General features: G+C 38.7%; 1 protein-coding gene across 3 annotated transcripts; it reads right to left on the reverse strand.

Annotated features, from left to right (window-relative positions):
- Nucleotides 1–4,380: 4,380 nt before the first annotated feature.
- LOC106873258 (protoporphyrinogen oxidase) lies at nucleotides 4,381–19,471 on the reverse strand. Of its 3 annotated transcripts, none has more exons than XM_014920544.3 (11): nucleotides 15,893–19,471; nucleotides 12,359–12,493; nucleotides 11,790–11,898; nucleotides 11,457–11,599; nucleotides 10,859–10,997; nucleotides 9,839–10,032; nucleotides 9,097–9,157; nucleotides 7,385–7,503; nucleotides 6,794–6,907; nucleotides 6,045–6,194; nucleotides 4,381–5,408 (listed from the first exon to the last, which is right to left on the reverse strand). In XM_014920544.3, the coding sequence occupies exons 1-11, from the start codon at nucleotides 15,974–15,976 to the stop codon at nucleotides 5,235–5,237; spliced, it is 1,422 nt and encodes a 473-aa protein (XP_014776030.1). In that variant the 5' UTR covers nucleotides 15,977–19,471; the 3' UTR covers nucleotides 4,381–5,234. The 3 variants fall into 3 exon arrangements, with proteins under 3 accessions (XP_014776030.1, XP_014776031.1, XP_089194828.1); XM_014920545.3 differs by lacking the exon at nucleotides 15,893–19,471 and adding an exon at nucleotides 15,326–15,462; XM_089338702.1 differs by lacking the exon at nucleotides 12,359–12,493 and having other exon boundaries at nucleotides 15,893–16,108.
- Between the last annotated feature and the right edge of the window lie 325 nt (nucleotides 19,472–19,796).

Here is a 19,796-nt window from a genome sequence, read left to right on the forward strand (position 1 = left end):
CATTTTAAGTTCAAATCCTGCTGAAGTCAAGTTTACCTTTAATTGTTCTGGAGTTATTTAATAAAGAACAAATCAAATAACTGGGTTGATTTTTCATGACTCTACATTATAAACAGATTGTGGAGTTCTTATGTGTGGAAGAGTTTCTAAAGAATGGTGAAAGGCTGAAGAAGAAGAGGATAGCAGCTGCTACTCTTCTGACATAGCCCAGAAGGAAAAAAAAAACTCTTCCCAAAACAACTAGACATATTCTAGACATTGATGAACTTAGAGGTTACCAACACAGAATGGTTACAAAATATCAAAAACCAGTTTTTGTGGTTGGCACATCACAAATGAAGTTTGCAGTATAGGTTCCATATGTTGTGTGAAACCTGCACTCGCACCCAACCACAATTTTTGTCTTGAAAGAGAAGATGACATTGGATAATGTGTCTGAATGGTCATGGTTGAGAGACTTTTGATCCTGGGTCTAGTCAGTCATGGGTTAAATGATGACAACTTTCTACATCGCATCTATAGTTTCTGGGTCAGTGAAAGAGCCACTATAAGGTCACTCATATTGCTAGAAATAGCAGACAAATTTCTTTCTAATCACATCATACTACCTTAAAAACACATGGACAGTGTGGATATTGTAGTCCAAGATACACCGTAGCTGAGGGAAAAGATGGAATGGTTAAGAGTGGAATATTTTTGATCATATGTCTAATCAATCAGGGATGGTCTGAGAGTAAACAACACCAGGAATTTGTTAATAAGGTCAATAAACCAGTGAAATGATGTCATAAGCTTTTCTTATTATATGGAGAATGAAAAAACGTTTTGGTGGTGGCCCAGGGGATTATTAAGGCCCATGGGGGAATGCTTTTAGTTCAATGATGTTTTGTTCCTTTTGTGACAATGCTGTTTAGGTGTGAGCACATGTATTGTGAACTGTATCTCTATGAAGTACATATGTGTGTGTGTGTGTCTATCTGTGAACAAATAATGTGTGTGTGTGTGTGTGTGTGTGTTAAACTCCATGCCTCTGTTCACACAATCTGTTTACAAACCGAAAAGTTCTTTAATGTTTTCTCTTTTGCCTTTTGTTTCTTCTTGCTGTTAATAATTACAACATTCTTGCACTTAATTTTCAGTCATTTTAATTACAAATCTGGTTTGCTCATTATTCTATTCAAAATATCATAATTAGGAAAAGGAGAGAAAGAAAGACTGTGCATGTGTGTACATATGTATGAGGAGTACTTTTGATAGTATTATGGCTGAACAATATGCATGCATGTGTGTGTGTGTGTGTGTGTATGATCTCTATCTCTGTTCCAGCAGAGATTCATCAGAGCAATTAAGAAATGTTCTCTTGAAAAACAGAAAATTAAAAAAACATCCGGCCTTTATCTGTTGCTTGTAAAGAGAAAATGCTAGTTTGGGAGGTGTGTGAATCGGATTGAAGAGGGTCAGATACAACTGTATGAAAGGCTATGTGTGTGTATATATATATATATATATATATATAAGAAAAGGTATGATAAACACCAGAAGATGTTTGTATCATTTTTGTTCCCTACATATGTTTCACCATTGTGGTTATTTGCAATGGATGTTCCAAATGTAACTGGATTCTGAATCACAACAGTTCATCAAAAGAACACTATTTTATTGCATTATATGACACAGGTCCAATGGTATATTTATCACCATCATCTGTTTTCCAGGCTGGCATAAGTCGAATGGCTTGATAGGGTCCAAAGAGCTGTCAAACTCTAATCTCAGCCTTGGCTTGGTTTTTATGGCTGGATGTCCTTCCTACAGCCAACCATTTTACACCGTGAACAAGGTGCCCATTTCATGATATGGGCACTAGTGAGTGCTGTCTGCAGCTTGCATGACTACAAAACCCAAGGGGACAAACAACTTATACTTCTCAAAATTTTATTTGTGCTTCAATAATCTGTTATAATAGGAAATAAGAGAAAGGCATCATCATCCAGGTAGTATCACATTGTGTGTCCTCCCCCCCCCCCCGTCCTTGACATATGATACTTGTCAACAAGTGTCCCTATCATACAAGCAGGGTCATTTGTTTCCAATCTTCTGTGAAAACATGTTTGGAAACGAGGGTTGGTGACCAGAAGAGCATCTGGCTGCAGAAAATCTACTTCAATAAATTCTGTCCACTCTCCCATGCATGGGAGAGTGGACATTAGAGCAATGATGATGATATACATGTATTTTCTACAAGGTTGCTTCAAGGTTTTTGGCTGTAGAGTTCACCCAGGGAAGTATTAAGGCTTGGTGTGTGAGGACACACTTTCATTTCAATGATGTTTTGTTCTTTTTTGTGACAGAATGCAGTTTGCCGTGTGAGCACATATATTCAGAAGTCTGTCTCTATATCAGACACGTGTGTGTGTGTGTGTGTGTATTCAAATCTGTATGTGTCTGTAAATAAAATAAAGGGTCAATAAAATAAAGTAGCAGTCATCTACTGAGGTTCATATGATATTGCAAAGGAAAATAACTCCTCATCTACATATTAATGTGCTTGTACCGTCAGTGTTTGTCACACTCGAGTTATTTCTCTTGGCTTCTGGACTGGCATTGCTGCAACACTCTTGAAAGGTGCTAAAACTCTTCACAGTATATTCAAGCTTCCAGTTCCTTTGAGTGAAACAAGTGTGTGCAATGTTCCACCAAATTCTGATCAAGGAAACATTCTTAGGTGAGTAAAAGTCTTCATTATTGACGATCAATAAAGCGCAAGGGCAAACATTCGCTAGAGTTGGCATACACTTGCCACAGCCAACCTTCACTCGTGGACAGCTTTACGTCGCCTTTTCAAGAGCAAGGGCAATGAACGGTGTGAGGGTGAAAGTGACACCTCAAAACGAATCCACTCATGGTCGCAGAAGGGGAATCACCTTCACTAGAAACATTGTACATAGGGAACTGCTGTAACGGATGTATTTCACACATACTTTCACACAATAACTTAATATATACTTTATATTATTAATAAATATAACATCATCATCGTTTAACGTCCGCTTTCTATGCGGACATGGGTTGGACGGTTTGACTGAGGGCTGGCGAGCCAGATAGCCGCACCAGGCTCCAATCTGGCAGAGTTTCTACAGCTGGATGCCCTTCCTAACGCCAACCACTCCGAGAGTGTAGTGGGTGCTTTTACGTAACACTGACACGAGGGCCAGTCAGGTGGGACTGGCAATGGCCACCAAAATAGTGCAAATTAAACGATTTTGATTAACTGATGACTATTCATTGGACAAAATGGGCCCAGAAGTATTACTTCATTGTTTATTTGTCTCACTTGATATATTAATATAATATTGGTTCCAAATTTCGGCATGGGGCCAAGGGAAGAGAGGTAAGTCAATTTACCCCGGCCCCGAGTTCAACTATTATTTTATTGACCCTGAAAGGGATGAAAGGTAAAGTCGGCCTTGTCCGAATTTGAACCCAGAGCATAAAGCCCAGCATTTTACCTGGGAATGCTAACGAGTCTTACAGCAGTGGGCTGCCTTAATCTAATATTGCAAAGATATGCTAAGGAGGGGTAGCAGTGCCTGAGACCCTTTAAAGGACCTCTGAGATGGGTGGGAGGTAAGAAACTAGCCTCAAACCTGTGATGTGACCTGAACCCTTCCAACAGAATGGACTCTACCAAGGGCACATGAGATGCCAGTGGACTATACATTAAATATATCACCCAAGTAGACTAAGAGGGGATTTAAGCTCAGAACAAATACCGCAAGGTGTCCAGTCTGATGTTCTTATACTTTTACCAATCCACTGCTAGAAATAGTAGTAACCTTCTTCTCAAATCATGTCCCACGGTTTTGAAAAAAAAATGTTTTGTCTAGAAAGGCAAAAAAATGATTAGTTGATGTCAGTTGGAGCAGTGTTGATCATGAGGTAGGCCTATGGTTAAACAGACAAAAGCCATTGGTTGTATCTGTATAGAAGCATGGGTTTGATTGGAAAATTTACTCTGAAACTGTATCAAGTGGAATACTAAAATTTTAAAAAAAAGGAAAGACCTACAGAAACACACACAACTCTCATTCCCTGAGCATTTTCATAATGAAGCATAGAATGACAGACTTTCAGAATGGAAATCCCAACCAACCAACTGTGATATTTTTGTTCACAGTTGAATGAAAACACATCCAGTTTAGAAATAGCAAATCAATATCATCTTCTATTTGTTTTTGGTCTGTTTTAATCAATTTTCTTCAATAACAATAGTTATATGTATGTGTGTGCAAATGCATGTGTGTATAATATTGAACATGTTTATTATTCCATCCTCTAAAAAATCCTTATTAATGTTGGGCCCTATATACACAATACAGGAAATATAATGAAGTGCCCTTTATTACTGCAAAATTTAAAAGAACACAATTGACATTGAATATTTGCAGTCCAGTTGCAAAGTTGTAAAACAAAGAAAAAAATTTTTACATATTTTTCATAAACATTATCAATTCTGCCTCCTGCAATAAACACATACACACACATATATATATATATTACATATATATACTTACATTATACACACACACACATCTTGTGACAATCGTTTATAAAGTCTATCACAGAATTAAGAATGTTAGCTGGTTCTGTCTGGCAGAGCTTTTAGAACTTAAAGAAAGCTGCACAGTAAAGCATCTCCCAAACCTAGGTGAGGGAATGCACCTGTAACTGAGATGGGTAGAAAGAGAAAATTTCTCAGATTTATGTTAGAAAATCATTTGAGAATATTTGAGACCCAGCAACTGAAGTTAATAAGGTCATCAGTTTAGAAACCACATAACCTCATGCTATCATATGCCATTGGTCCAAATATTTGGTGTACTCCAGTTTACCTGGCTGACAAACAAGTTCAACATTCTATTTTATAGTTCAATGAAAGAAGGTATCCAAATGTAAAAAAATAAACTGCTTCAATGAAAACAGTCCCTCTCAGCTTGTACTAGTGTAGTAGTAGTGGTGGTCATGGTGGGAGTATGCCAATGATATTGATTAACATGTGAACCCGTCTGTAAAACAGGTGGTGATATACAGAAAGTATTATTAGAATCTTGCTAAGATTATATTTCTCTGCTGTTCAGTAGTGAGTTTCTGACTTACTAAGATCGAATCCTCTTTGACCGTTTCCTGAGTCACACTTTGAGAATATCACAGTCTTCTTTGTTGATAGATTCACGGATTTAGGGCGTGGCATGAGCTAGGACTGACATTTTAGCATTGTATATACAATCATTGATACCAGGTCCTTCGAATGATGATCCGATAAGACTGAGAGGAAGCTGGTGATCAGCAATGTAGGCTTTCATCTCATTCAGGCGACTTGTGTAGCCAACTGTGTAATGGGGAATACAATTCTGAAAAGAAACAAATTCACAGAATCTATTTATTGAAACAATGTTGCCATAGAAACAAACAAATTTGTTGTTGCTTTTTTTTTCTTTTGCTAGTTACAGCCATGCTAGGACACCAGCTTCAAGGATACTAGTATAATATACAGAATCGAATAAGTGACAAAATGGCTTAGTCCACCTAGAAGTAAAGGAAGATTGACTTTCTGTTTGGCTATGCCTTGCTGATACACACACACACACGATAGGGTTCCGTACAGTTTCCATCCACCAAATTTCCCTTACAAGGCAAGGTTAGGGCAGGAAACAAGTAAGGGTTGGTAACAGGAAGAGCATCCAGTCATGGAAATTATCTCAATGAACTTCATCTGACTTTGGAAAAGTGGACCTTAAAACAATGATGATGCTTAAAAAAAGTAAATAGGTACAGAGGCCTAATATGCTGTCCAACAAGTTTCATTTTTTTTCTTAGAATCAGAAGATCAACACCTACCCCAATCAATTAGTTTAGGGTCTCCAAGAATGGTAGTTTTCCAGAATTAAGTTAAGAAAAAAGTTTCAAGGTTTACGTCAGTCAACAACAAGCATTTCATGAGAAATTTCAAGTTTTTGCATCAGAACCCATAATTATGTTTCACTTACCTTATGGATGAAGACATGTGATCTGCTGAGTTTGGCAGATATTTTCAACTGTTTTCTCAGTGTTTCAACAGCCAGATTCGTTAAAGAACTTTCAGACATTGATGGACAAATCTCTGTCAAACGATCAAACCAACTGCCCCCCATCATAACCTGGCAAATAGAATGAATGCAATTAAAAATAGGCAAAGAAAAACGAAGAATAACAAAATGATTGAAGACAAAAGGGTTTATTACATAATTCACTTCTCTCTCTCTCTCACATACACACACACGTGCTTTTATACACTGCAATACTCCTTTACATCATACCAGAATATCTATTACGCAATAACAATATTGCACAACAACATTTTCTCTCTCTCTTTCTACTACACTGCAATACTAAATTATAGTATGGGGGGGGGGTCTCTTTACCTTAAAATATATTATTCACTATACACTTCTCTCTTGCTCTACTTCAATATTATTTTATGCTCTCCTAGACACAAATGTTTTGAAACTATTGGTTCTCCTTTTTAACCACCTTGTTTTGAGGGAGAGGAAGATGCAACTGAATAAGAGAGACCCCCAATTCCATGCTGGCTCTAACTGACCCTAGAGGGAATAAAATTCAAAACCAGGACTTAACTAAATATTGCCCAGCATTTTGTCCAACTTTTTTACTGATTCCATTGATTTTTCTGGAAATATTCCAGAAAAATGTTTCAAAAAAGTAACGAAAGAAAATATATTAAAACTAGAAAACTTACAGTAAACCTTGTCGAAGGTGAATCTAATCGGTCATGAGCCGGAAACACACACGAGTTATAGATGATGCCCAAGAAATGTCGGCTCTCTTTTGATGGTAACAAATGTCCAAATCCCTGTCAAAGATATCAAAGAAAGGAAGATTAATGAGGCCCCCAAGGGCCAATTTTGGCAGATGATGAATATTGAATTTGAAGAATATACAAGAAGTATACAGTCATAGTGAAGTATTTTTAGCTTTTGTTGTTATTTAGTCCTTGGTCAGCCTTGGTTGAACAGAAGTATTCCAGCCATGACTATCCAGTCTTTTCCTAATGTTCAGGGAACCCAAGACAATATAACCTGACAAGTTGTTGGCTGCTAATTCTAGCATATTTTCAGACCACAGAGAAACCTTATTTTGCCATATCTTTTTTCAAGTTGTTCTTGTTTAACTCCCAGTTCTACACCCAAATAATACAAAACTGCTTGGAATCTGCTACCAGTCTGACTTGGTGATTTGTGGCCCTCTTTCAGGTGTTTACTGAATCATAAATCAGAATGTTCTGTTTAGTTTTGAAGCAATAGATTTTAAGAGAGAAACAAATTGTTACCTTCAAAGTGGAGACATTATCCTCAAACTCTAGATTGACAACAACAACATTAACAGCTGGAATGAGGCCCAGGTTTTGGCAAAGGGGTTTCGGGTCTTCACTGAGCAAACCTTTTAAATCTGAAAAGTAAAATGGATGAGGCAAACTAAGTAGACAGGAAATGTGCAAAAGTTCATCGGATGATCTGTAACCGTTTGCCTCATTTAAGACAACTGCCAAGCACTTTGGGTCTTTTTAGTTGAGTCAACTTTTGTTGCATTCATTCCTCTAGTTCTATGGTCTGAGAATATCTTCTTTCCCCTCTTCTCACCAATTTCTGAGGTCCTAGCCCCAACTAAACTCAGAGGCTATTGGCCTTCTCTTAATTAAATCATAAAAAAATAATTAATGCTATACAGACGGCAGAATTACTATTGAAGAAAGCTAACACCTATTTGAACAGTTTTCCCTTTTTTATTGTACATCAGTTTGTCTTTGAATGGTTCCAGGACCATGTCAGTGTTTCTATGACGAGAGGTGACTAACCCTTCGTTTAACACTTTCTCCATTTCTGGTGAAAAGGGTGATTTCTGTGATTGGCCTCCTAAGACCCTTCATGCAACACAATGCAATCAGTTGGCAGAGAGAAAATCATTCACAGTACTTGACCACTATTTTATTTATGAACCCCAGAAGGACAAGCGGCAAAGTTGCCTTTGGCAGGATTTGAACTCAGAGCACAGAGAAGTGGAACAAATAGCACAAGACACTCTATACAATGCTCTACTGACTTTACTGATTGTGGATCCTGTATGAATCTAATAGAAATACACCACTGGCCAGTCTTTTGTATCTCCAAAATAAAACTACAGACCCTCATCATGATGGAGAAGCTTTACAAGAGACCCATTTCCCAAGTCAATCCAGATCTGATTGGATGTTTGTTTAATGTCTGTTTCTCCATGCAAGTAAGAGTTAGACTAGGAGGTACTTGAGGCAGAATGTTTATGGCTGGATGCTCTTCCTGTCACCAACCCTAACCTTTCAAGTGAGGGAATTTCAAATCCAGAGGAATTAGAAAGCAGAACTGGTGGGAGATGTGTTGGCAGGAAGTGTCAAGTAAGGTCACCAGTTGTAGCCCCGTCACAATCGGTAACATTATTGCAGATTGTCAACATTCTCACACATGGCTGACTTCTTTCAGTTTCCATCTACCAGGTTTTCTCCCTTGGTATTGATCTGACTGGGACTAAAGTAGGAGACACTTGCCCAACGTGTCACACAGTAGGACTGAACCTGAAACCATGCTTCATTGTCATTTAATGTCCACTTTCCATGCTGGCATGGGTTGGACTGTTCACCTGAAAACTGGTGAGCTGCACCAGGCTCCAGTCTGACCTGGCATGGTTTCTACAGTTGAATGCCAACCACTTTACAGAGTGTGGACTGGGTGCTCTTTACATGCCACCAACACAGGTGCCAGTTATGGAACACTGGCATTTGGCTTGACAGGTCTCCTAAAGCATGGCATATCGCCGAAGGTTTCGCTTGCTTGTTATAAACTTTAATGTCAAATGTAATGAAGTTGCTGACCCAGACAAATAGGAGTGAATAGTGAGAGTGGATTGGCCAATGCAATCAACAGTGGCTAATCTTTTGTGACCCCCACTCATGAAAACAGAAGGGGACGTTGATAGAGGAGAAAGAGAGAAATAACTTTTAGAAATCCCTACCTCCAGCAAAAAGGGCAGAGAAGACATGATCAGCTTCAAATGACTCTTCCTTGGTGTGAACCTGGGGTAAACAAAATGATTAATTAATGAATAATTATTAAGTTTCAACGTTGCCACATGGCCACGCATTGGGGGTGCGGGGTCATAGCAGACAATTAAAGGCAGAAAAAAAAAACAAGCCATTGTTATCACAACTTGTAAGTTGAGTATCGATTGCGGGTGTTTCATGTTTGACTAAAGAACACGTTTAATCATAAGTCTGTTGGACCTGGGGTTAAACAATCGGATGTAATACTTATAAACACAGTTGTACATTTTCCAGTAGAGAATGTTGCTCAACACATCACAAAGATGGAGTGCAGCAGGAATTCACAGGAAACTACTAAAAAAATAAAAATCCTTTCTACTACAGGCACAAGGGCTGGGCATTTTTAGCAGGGTGGGGAGGCAAGCAAGCCTAGGGAAGTGAACGGCATTTCATTTGATCAACCTCAAAAGAATAAAAAGCAAAGTTGACCCCAGAACATGGAGTACCAGAAAAAATGCCACGAAATATTTTGTCTAACAATTCTGCCAGCTTGCTACTTAATAATAATAATAATAATAATAATAATAATAATGATGATGATAATTTCAAATTTTGGCAGCACAAGACTAGCAATTTTGGGGGAGGGGAAAGCTGATTGCATTGACCCCTAGTAATATCTTTTAATGAATTCTACAAAATCTGGATGTAACTCACCTTTGCTTTACCTGATGCCAGAATTATTTTGGTAGCAGGGTTATTTGTCTTCACCTCACATTTTGGGTCATTGGACACAACTTTTCCCATAGTTTCCACAAGCTGCTGCAAACCATTCTTCAAGGAGTACAAACGCCAATTTTCTGCCCGAGCCTTCTTAATTAAAGGGCAGCTATCGTCAACTTCTTCCTTATCTAATTAAAAAAAAAAAAACAAGAACAAACAATTATAATGCCATTTTTTTTTAATGATTATTCCAACAATAGCAATAGAAAAGGCGAACCAATGATGAGAGCCTGTATATGGTCATTCACCCAGCTAGAAACAGCAGCCAAATCTTCTTCAAACCACACCTTTCATTCTTAAAATAAGGACATGATACATTCAACAATCTAGTTACAGATATACAAAAAGACTTTTGTTCATATTTTTTCTTTAATTTTCATGGTTTGGTGCAGAGGTAGCAACTGTGTCCATGGCCTTCACAGAGCCTCCAAGACAGGTAAGATAAATGCAGTTGATATTTCTTGAACAAATTAAGGTCTGACTTAAGTTTAAGATGGATGCTGTGTTGTTGCATCTCAAGTAAAGTCTGGAATTGAAGGAGAGAAGTGAGGATCTGCACCAGGACCATTAAAGCACAAAAACAGGTTTGTGACATTTTGAATAATTCAAATATTGTGGACAGATATTTGTCCTCATCTTGTTTGTTGTTAACACAACGTTTCCGTTGATATACCCTCCAGCCTTCATCAGGTGTCTTGGAGAAATTTCCCCAAGACAAATATCTGTCAAATGTAAATAATGTACATAATTCCTCATCTCTTAAATATAGAATTGTATGGTACAATTTCTATTCCACAAAGCAATCTCATTATTCAACACTTCACAAAATCTCAAAAACATTACATTGTATCTCAGGGAGACCAACAAGGGAACTTGCCCTCCCTTACATCACAATAAAGACAAAATTATGTCAAAGGAAGAGAAAAAAAAAAGATTAAAAAAATGGTTTTTTACCTCTAAAAGTGCCAATTACCAGAGATCTATATTGTTTCTCCAAGTCGTGAAGATAAGGGAAACATGCTTGCAGACTCAAGTGACGGATGTCTCCAGCAAATATACCACGACACATTGAATTTATCAAAACATCAGCAACCTGTCCAAAGATCAAAGTGTAATTTATTGATTGACTGTTAAAAGATTTTAGCTATGGATGAGCAAGGTAGGAGTCACCAAAGATATTTAAAGAAATACTAAAATATCTGGGAAACTCTAATTTGGAACAGAATAATAAATGGATCAGATGAGAACAGAGCATCATTAAGAATTTCATCTGGCAAACAACAGGGTTCCAGGTTCAATCTTACTATGTGGTACTTTGAGCAAGTATCTTCTGTCATAGCTTTCTGTGGATCAAAGTCTTACAAATGAAATTTGATAGATGGAAACTGTATGAAGCCTGTCAGAAAGATGCTTGCCATTCTCAAGCAGTAGACTGAATCCATTATCACTGGCATAAAGTTTTAACTTTAAAATACTTATATATAAACCATAAAAGTACCAAATATTCCTCTCTCTCTCCCCACATACATAGATATATATAAAGGTAACAAACCTCACTCCCAAAGCGCCTGTTGATAAAGTCATATATTGTCTCTTCTGCCTCAGGTGATGCACGTTTGGTGGTCAGATCCTTCAGAATGCTCCAAAGTAAGGAATGAGACAGAAAAGGGGGCTTTTTAAGAATTCCCAATAAACCTACAAGTAGATAATACTGTGTATACAGATATACATATATGTTTACAGATATATATCTTCAAGTTTTTGCAAAATGTACTTGATACAGTCACACTATTTAAAGAAAGATTTACTTAAAAGTTATAAACTATCAACCCCTTGAGGGAATCACTAATGTATAATAGTGTTAAACAGAACGATAGAAGCTTACTGTTTGGAAGTGCATTTACTTGGTTGTTGTAGTAAATGAATCGATTAGCAGCTCCAGGATGGGAAGCATTCACTGGAAGGATGTCATTCTCTAAACCAAGCTCGTGCATCTGTAAAATTGACAGTTATTAACATAGACATACGCAAAAAGCAAGAGCAGTTTTAACAAAGTAATTTCACACCTCCCATCCACCTTCCTCACGATGCAATTTCATCCAAGTTGGGGGGGGGGGGGCGCTAGATATCTTCCATTAAATTTCATGTAAATTCATGTTCCAAACACCAGCGAAATAACTTAATAATGACAAGATTATTTTACTAAATTCTTCCTTATTTTCAAAATTAATCAACAAGTGGATCTCAACAGAAATATTTGATAATAAAAGGGTTTAATGTAGATTATGCCAATTCCTCAGATTCTTTAGCTATAATAAACTTTGCACCCATTTACCTCTTTATCCACCCCCCCCCCCCACCAATCCAGTTATCAACATGTCAGTTTATAGAGTATAAATCAAATGATGATGATACAGCATAATGGACAAACTGGTTGACCAGAAAGCTACTCACAAGGGTCAGTGTGTTGTAAGCTGTTTTGCCTGTTGCCCGAATACTTTGAGGACCGTGGTCCCATGTAGCACCATCCGAATGTTGAGTTGTGTTCAGCCAGCCCCCTAACTGCTTGTTCCCTTCCAACAGCAGCACCTGCAAGTAAACAGTGTTAAGATCTTTCGAAACAGATAATTGTAAACACACACACACACACAATGGACTGTGGTCATGCTGGAGTATAGAACCTTCAAGAGTTTTAGTTAGCTACATCACAGACATTGCTATGAACAATATTGACTTTTCTCTCCTCTTCCATTTTTTTTTCTGTTCAAATTCTGTTTCCATTTCTCCAAAGTCAGTATAACAAGTACCGGTAATCTGTTGGAGTTGATTCAATTTACAGTGCTCCCACCATGCATCTATCAAAAACTAGAACAGTCAAATATTGCTTTGGTAAAAGAAATCATTATATTTATTGAGATTATTAATAATATTCTGCTGAGGTCACCTTTGTCTTACATCCCCCGAAATTGCTGTAAAACCATTATTATCATAAAATTACCATTTGCAAATCTCACAACAAGAGATATTCAGCAACAGAACTTTGGAGTAAAGATTGTTTGCCAACATAACATAACAGTCCTGGTTTAGGACGAATGTTGCTGTAATTTAGCCCCCAGGAGACATCGTCTCCAGTTGGCTATACGACACATCCTAAACCGAGACTGCCATGTTATGTTTGTGAATTATCTTTGCTCCATTATTATCATTATTATTATCATTAAGGCAGCAAGCTGGAAGAACCGCTAGCATGCCTGACAGAATGCTTTTAGAGGCATTTCATCCGTCTTTACATTCTGAGTTCAAATCCTGCCAAGGTTGACTTTGCCTTTCATCCTTTCAGGGTTAATAAATGAAGTACCAGTGAAACACTGGGGTTCGATGTTATTGACTATCCCCCTCCCCACAAAATTTCAGGCCTTGTGCCTACAGTAGAAAGGATTAATGTTATCATTAACAGCAGCAGCCAGTTAAATTGCAGTGTGTTGACACTAACACCCTATAGAAACCAGTTTGTATGGAAAATTCTTTTCCCAAACAACAATAACAGTTTTTAAATATTCTGTCAAATTATGTGAGTTAAATAGAGACAAACTTTACAGGACTTAAGCACATCTGCTTCTAAGTAGATATTTTAGGTAAACACTAGTCAACTGCCTTTCTCTCAGATCCAAGACACAGCTTCTTTGGATTTGGGGTTCTATTCAAATGCTTAGATCGCCAAGATTATGTAAAAGAACCACCAAAGATTTATAATTCCCTGCCGTACTACCACAAGGACCCACCCTCTCATCTATTTCAAGCTTATTGTCACTTGCACAACCTGCCTATATTTGCACACCCAACACTTGAATACGGAAGTCAACAGACAAACTGTAACTTCTACCAAATTCACGATTTCTATTCTTCCACGTATCAACTAATGGAATTAAAAATGTCAAGAATCATGTCCAGCAACTCCCTATTAGGGACCTATCGTGTTTATTATTGTAGGATGTGCAGCTGTGCTGAACCTATTTCTCTTGTCGAAATACAATGTTTAGGTTCTTGTGCAGGCATCCAACCAGCCAACCAACCAACCAGATGACTTTACTCTGATTTCAAGCTGAATTACAATTAGGGAGTTGTAATTCAGTGCAGCACTCACCCAGAACATATGATGTTCACTGTAGAAGAGGACAATGGTGTTTATTCACTGTTGAATATATATATATATGTCATTGTATTTGGTGGGGAGGAGGAGAGTCGATTACATCAACCCAGTGTTCAACTGGTACTTAATTTATCGACCCCAAAAGGATGAAAGGCAAAACTGACCTTGATGGAGGTTGAAGACGGACAAAATACTGCCAAGCATTTCACTTCAGTGTGCTAACAATTCTGCCAGCTCACCACCTGACAGAATAATAATGATTTCAAAGGCAGCTGAGGGGAGGTGGGGATTACATCGACCCCAGTGCTCAACTGGTACTTATTTTATCGACCCTGAAAGGATGAGAGGTAAAGTCGACCTCGGCAGAATTTGAACTCAGAAGGTAAAACGCAGACGAAATACCGCCAGGCATTTTGCCCAGTGTGCTAGCGATTCTGCCAGCTCATCACCTTAATAATAATAATAATAATAATAATAATAGTAATAATAATAGTAATAATAATAATAATAGTAATAATAATAATAATAATCATCACATAACCTGAAATTTTGCTCAACTGGTCCCTTATTTCATCAACTTTGAAAGTATGAAAGGTAAAGTCAACCTTGGCGGCATTTGAACTCAGAACGTAAAAAGATAGACGAAATGTTGGCATTTTGTCTGGCGGGTTAAACCAACTCGAATAACCTAACAAGTCTGTCATAACGGCAGACGGGGATCCACCACCGACTTTGTTGCCTCATAACTTCCAGAAAAATGGATACTTTTTAACGAAATTTTCAACAAATACTACTTAAATGCTGTAGATTCAGAGTTTATAGAGATTTGTTACCAAAAATTCTTGCGGAAGGCTGGGGAGAGGAGTTTCGCAAAATTCACCCCCCCCCCCATAACTTCCAGTTTATACAAATACCTCTCAAACGGCGTAGATAAAAAAAAATTGTAAATATTTTCAGAGGAAATAAGAGATTTGGCTGTTGTTTCTAGCACATCCCAAGATCACCCTCCTCGTTTCCTTTTCACTCTCGCATATATTGATGTTTTTCAATATTTTTCTCCCGTAAACACATTTATATGCTATAATAAAAAAAAAATTGAAAATTTATGATTTTTTCAACCCCATTCCCCGCCCCCCCCCCCCCATTATTTCTGTTTATAATTTAGAAAACTGAGAAGGTCATTGCTGGCATTTATCCACAGTGATTTTTTTTCTTTAGAAAGAGGGGTAAATATAGCGATTAATATACCTATCCTACTTCTAGTGACTCACCGAATCAACAAGAGAACCTTGATCCACTGGAAATAACAACTAAACCTTCCTCAAATCACATCCTGCCTTCTTGAAATAAATGGAAAGAGAACGAGATGACAAAAACATAAACGAGACGGATTATATAACCGAGAATCTCTTTGATCATATAGGTCGACGCACTCTCAGCGCAGATCGGGGTCAAACAATACCCACCGGTGCTTCATTTTATAGATCTTAAAATACGGCATTTTGTTCGACACTAACGAAATATCAGTCAGTTGCTCCCAGATCATAATACTACGATCTTCAAGAGAGGAAGGACAGCTTAATGCAATCCCGGATAACACCTGATTAAAAAATAAATAAATAAATAAACGAGAATGACACGGCTGGAACGTCACTGTTCACAGGTCTGCTGGATCATGGTTGACCTGTGGTTAAACAATACTATATATTGCTTCTAGAAAGATGGCCATTACGCGTAGATAGGTTGATCTTATTATTATTGAACTATTTAGCGATAGATCGACTGATAAAGAGGAGACCAGCGAAATAGTGAAACACGAATAAACGAACAACACTTACTTTGGAAAATTTCGGTATGTTGCGTAAATAATAGGCAGCAGACAATCCACTTATGCCTCCCCCTAAAACTACGGCAGTACTCATCTTTCCTTTGCACAACTTCTGAAACAGTTTAAATAAAACGAAGTCTTAAAATTATTAGAAAGAAGAAAAAACGGCCTTTTAATGCATGGTTTCGTTATCTGCTACATGTGGGTTGATCAGAAGTGTGTGTGTATATATGTATATATATTGTATATATATATATATCGTCACATGGGAAAATATGTCGACCGGTGTACGGTAAAAACAAGTTTTACGTTACTGCATATGCTGTGCAACCGGTGTCATGGAAATGGGAGAGCGTCGTTCAAATAAATCCTAGATACACACGTCGGGTCGGGTCGCTGATGTAAAACATATTTTATTATCAACCTCCCAACTTGACTTGCCTGAAACATATCTTACCGTTGTTGTCCGTATTTGTCGAAATAGTAATTAAAATATTATTTATTAATATAGATCCCCCCCCCTCTTCGGCATGTAATTATTTCTAATTAATTTTATGCTTTCTGCAAACCTCAAATGGGTGCGCACGTGCGCGCGTTTGTGTGTGTGAGAGAGAGAGTAAATTACTAAAGTTAGTTAATTATTAACAGCGCTGGATTAATCATTAAACCAAATAAATACCAGTGTCGGGCAGGAGGGCTTCAACTAACGAATACACCCCGACCCCCACCTCGTATTAGTAATTTGTTTCACATTATCCGCCCCGCCCCACACACACACTTTAACGATAAACCAAACAGAATTTTTTTTCTTTTCGTTTCTGCCGTGTTGTTGACCAAATGCGAAAGCCTTTAAAACCCTCTGAATTCTATTAACTATGGCAAGTTCTCTGCCTCCTTTTCAATATCCATCGGCTACCCTTTTTCCTCTGACCAGAGAAAGGGACCCTACAGAGTGAGTCTTAATTTTAAAGACTAAATTTACCAGAAAATGTGCAGCTCAACCGGAATCACACAACATAACAACGATATAAATGTAGGTGAAATGGACGCCACTTGGAAGGGAATAAACACAGCTTTGAAGTGATGTCCAAAGCTGAACTGGTTCAGTTTCGGGCTTTGATGGGGTTGGACCAGTAATTGCTCGAGAGAAGAGGATCTAAACAAAGGGTGCCGTGGAGATGGTTGGTAGCTGATGTCGGATGGGAAAGAGTACGGCTCTCCACTGAGTCCGTAGTTAAGATTGTACCGCCTCCCCACCTTCTTAACAAGGAAAGGCAGGCAGCTTTCTTCTGCGTAGTAGCCATACTGAAAGAGACAGTGTGGAGGACACGCGGAAAAAGGGACTGAGACAGGTTACTTAATCTCCGGACAGGGATTGGAAAGCCGGTTCAACTTCCACCTCGTGAGGAAGATCCGTCTGGAGAGGAAGGACCTGCCTCGTAGCGTGGGCCGTGCTGGTGTAGCCGGTCAATGAAGAAGAAGGAGAGAAACAATTTCTTTTTGGCCCCAAATAAGGAAAAAACGAAGGTTCAAATCTAGCGGGTTGAAATTTTCCCGGGAGAAAAATTTATATATGAATTAATTTTAACTTCATACTCATTAAAAATTTTAAACTCATAACACTTTTTCATTATTAACTTTACATTCGTAATCACAGCAGTATGGAACCCCCTCCCCTGCAATAGATGCCCGTTGTTTGTCCCCGACACATCTTTGTTTTCTATCTTTGTATGCCGTCTGCAGCTATAGCTTCGTAATCCCCGTCTTCCGTTATTGGGACTAGGTAGGTGTGAGAGCAGGTGGGGCATCGAGAGCGCGCGTCAGCGACTAGGTTGCCCTTTCCAGGCCAATGGCCTATCGTTGCAGGCGTGCAAACCAAGGCTCTCAGAGCTTGCTCATAGCAAGGGTGAGAGGTTTCTGAACACTTTAAACGTGCGGCTGTCAAGAAAATAGCGAAAGTGGCGGACACCTAGATGGACAGCCAGCATGTCTGCTTACTTCGCTGTACGAAGCGAAAGCTGTTGCTCTTCGGTGGTGGGGTCCGCTGCTGTCGCCGCAAGGTTTTCGTTTCGTTTCATTTTCATTAGTTAACCTACACACACACAAAAAAGAAAATTAACAGAGACCCGGAATGTGTTGGTGAAAGATTTATTTAGTTAAACACACGAGGGCGACAGTCACCTCCAACTTCGCTGCAGACCAGCTCCCTAGCTAGCCGGCAGTGCCCTACAAGGCGCTACTTTAGAGCAGCGCATAGGCTGAATGCAAATGGAAACAGAGAAACACTGTTGAACAATCAAAGCCATAGCCGAAAGAAGGTATATCGTCCCGATGGAAGCAGTGTTCTGGTACGAAATGTTGCCTCAGACAGTCCAGGTGGAGGAAATAGTGTCCCAGGGAGTTGTGTTCCAATGAGACATTCGAACATAGTATCAGCTGGTGCTGGAAGAGAGGACGGACTTGAATCTATTCAGATCGAAGGTGTACGTCCCAGTGGGTAAAGTGGAGGTTGATTGATACCCTGTTACATGATGGATATTCATGGAGAGATATCAGCGCATCAGATAATGAAGTGTGATGGCAGACGAGAAGAATCTGAGGCGAGTTCTGCGATTTCACGGTCACCGAAGGAGCGGCGTCTGTCTTGGCTGAACGAGCAACTTTAAGATGATGTGGGAGCGAGAGAATAGGGGAAAGGCTGGGTTTTTCAATTGTGTCCAAAGACAGAAATAATCGAAGAGTTGGGTGAACGAGGAAATGTTTTTCTTGTTGTTCCTGCCGTGTGCGGTGGTTGCCGGTGTCATTTTCACATTCCCTTATTTACCATCTTCGTTAGACTGGTTAATATAAATGTTCTTGAGATCAAGTTGCGGGTGAAATGGGGGCCCACGGTCGTTCTTAACATTTTACCGGAAGTAGATGTCGTCAGTGAGCACCAACAGCCAGAAACGAACGAAGCATTGTCTCTCTCTCTCTGTTGTGGACATTCTCCTGTTTGATTTTACCGTCTGAGCTGGTCCCTCTTTCACCTGTGCTTAAGGTAAGGACTAATTGTTTTCCTTTTTTTTCTCCTAATCCCGTTACAACATTTTACCAACCCACAACCCTATTTATCCACAATGGAGTGTCAGACAAAATACTTTGCGGCATTTGTCGTTCTGAGTTCAAATTCTGTTGAGGTTGACTTTGCCTTTTATCGTTCAGGGTCGATAAATTAAGTGCCAGTTAAGTACTAGGAACGATGTAATCAACTAAGCACCCACCCCCAAATTCCAAATCTTGTGCCTTTCACAGTAATAGGTATTATTCATTATGGTCACATTCACAGTAATAAGTATTATTATTATTATTATTGAGTCGTTTAATAACACGTGGAATTGTAAAATTTACTTTCAGTTTATTTAATGAGGTATCGACGTTTTGTCCCACAACTACGACCTAAATTTTAAGCCTTGGGTGTAGTCAAATGCTTAAATTGGTTACTCCTCTCTCATATTGCGGCTTTATTAACACGCAGTCTCAAGTCAAGTCACTTGCTTGACAACTATACAAAGCATTATCATTATTAAGTTGGTGAGTCCCCCCCCCCATAAAAACTACAGACCCTGTACCAAAATTTGAAACCATTAATAATAATAATCTTTTCTACGGCGGAGATACAGAATACGCACGCCACCCGTTTTCGTCATGACCCTAAACGTCGAAAACGTGCGCATTCTTTACCTTCGCCCTTTTCTACTAAAGGCCTGAAATTATGGGGATTTGTCAATTGCATCGACTTCATTGTTTCACAGGTACTTAATGGACCCTACTAATTTATCGACAAAATGCTTAGCGGCATTTCGCTCGTCTTTACGTTCTGAGTTCAAATTCTGCCGAAGTCGACTTTGCCTTTCATCTTTTCGGTGTTGATA

The sequence above is a fragment of the Octopus bimaculoides genome, chromosome 20 (assembly GCF_046866305.1).
Source record: "Octopus bimaculoides isolate indiv1 chromosome 20, ASM4686630v1, whole genome shotgun sequence".
Classification (NCBI taxonomy): Eukaryota; Metazoa; Mollusca; class Cephalopoda; order Octopoda; family Octopodidae; genus Octopus; species Octopus bimaculoides.

Coding starts and splice junctions, on each gene's coding strand:
- LOC106873258 (XM_014920544.3), bottom strand. CDS start 15,976: ATGAGTACTGCCGTAGTTTTAGGGGGAGGCATAAGTGGATTGTCTGCT. Junction 12,494..15,892: donor ACATACCGAAATTTTCCAAA/GTAAGTGTTGTT, acceptor GTTTACTTGCAG/GTGCTGCTGTTGGAAGGGAA. Junction 10,033..10,858: donor GGTAATTGGCACTTTTAGAG/GTAAAAAACCAT, acceptor TTTTTTAATTAG/ATAAGGAAGAAGTTGACGAT.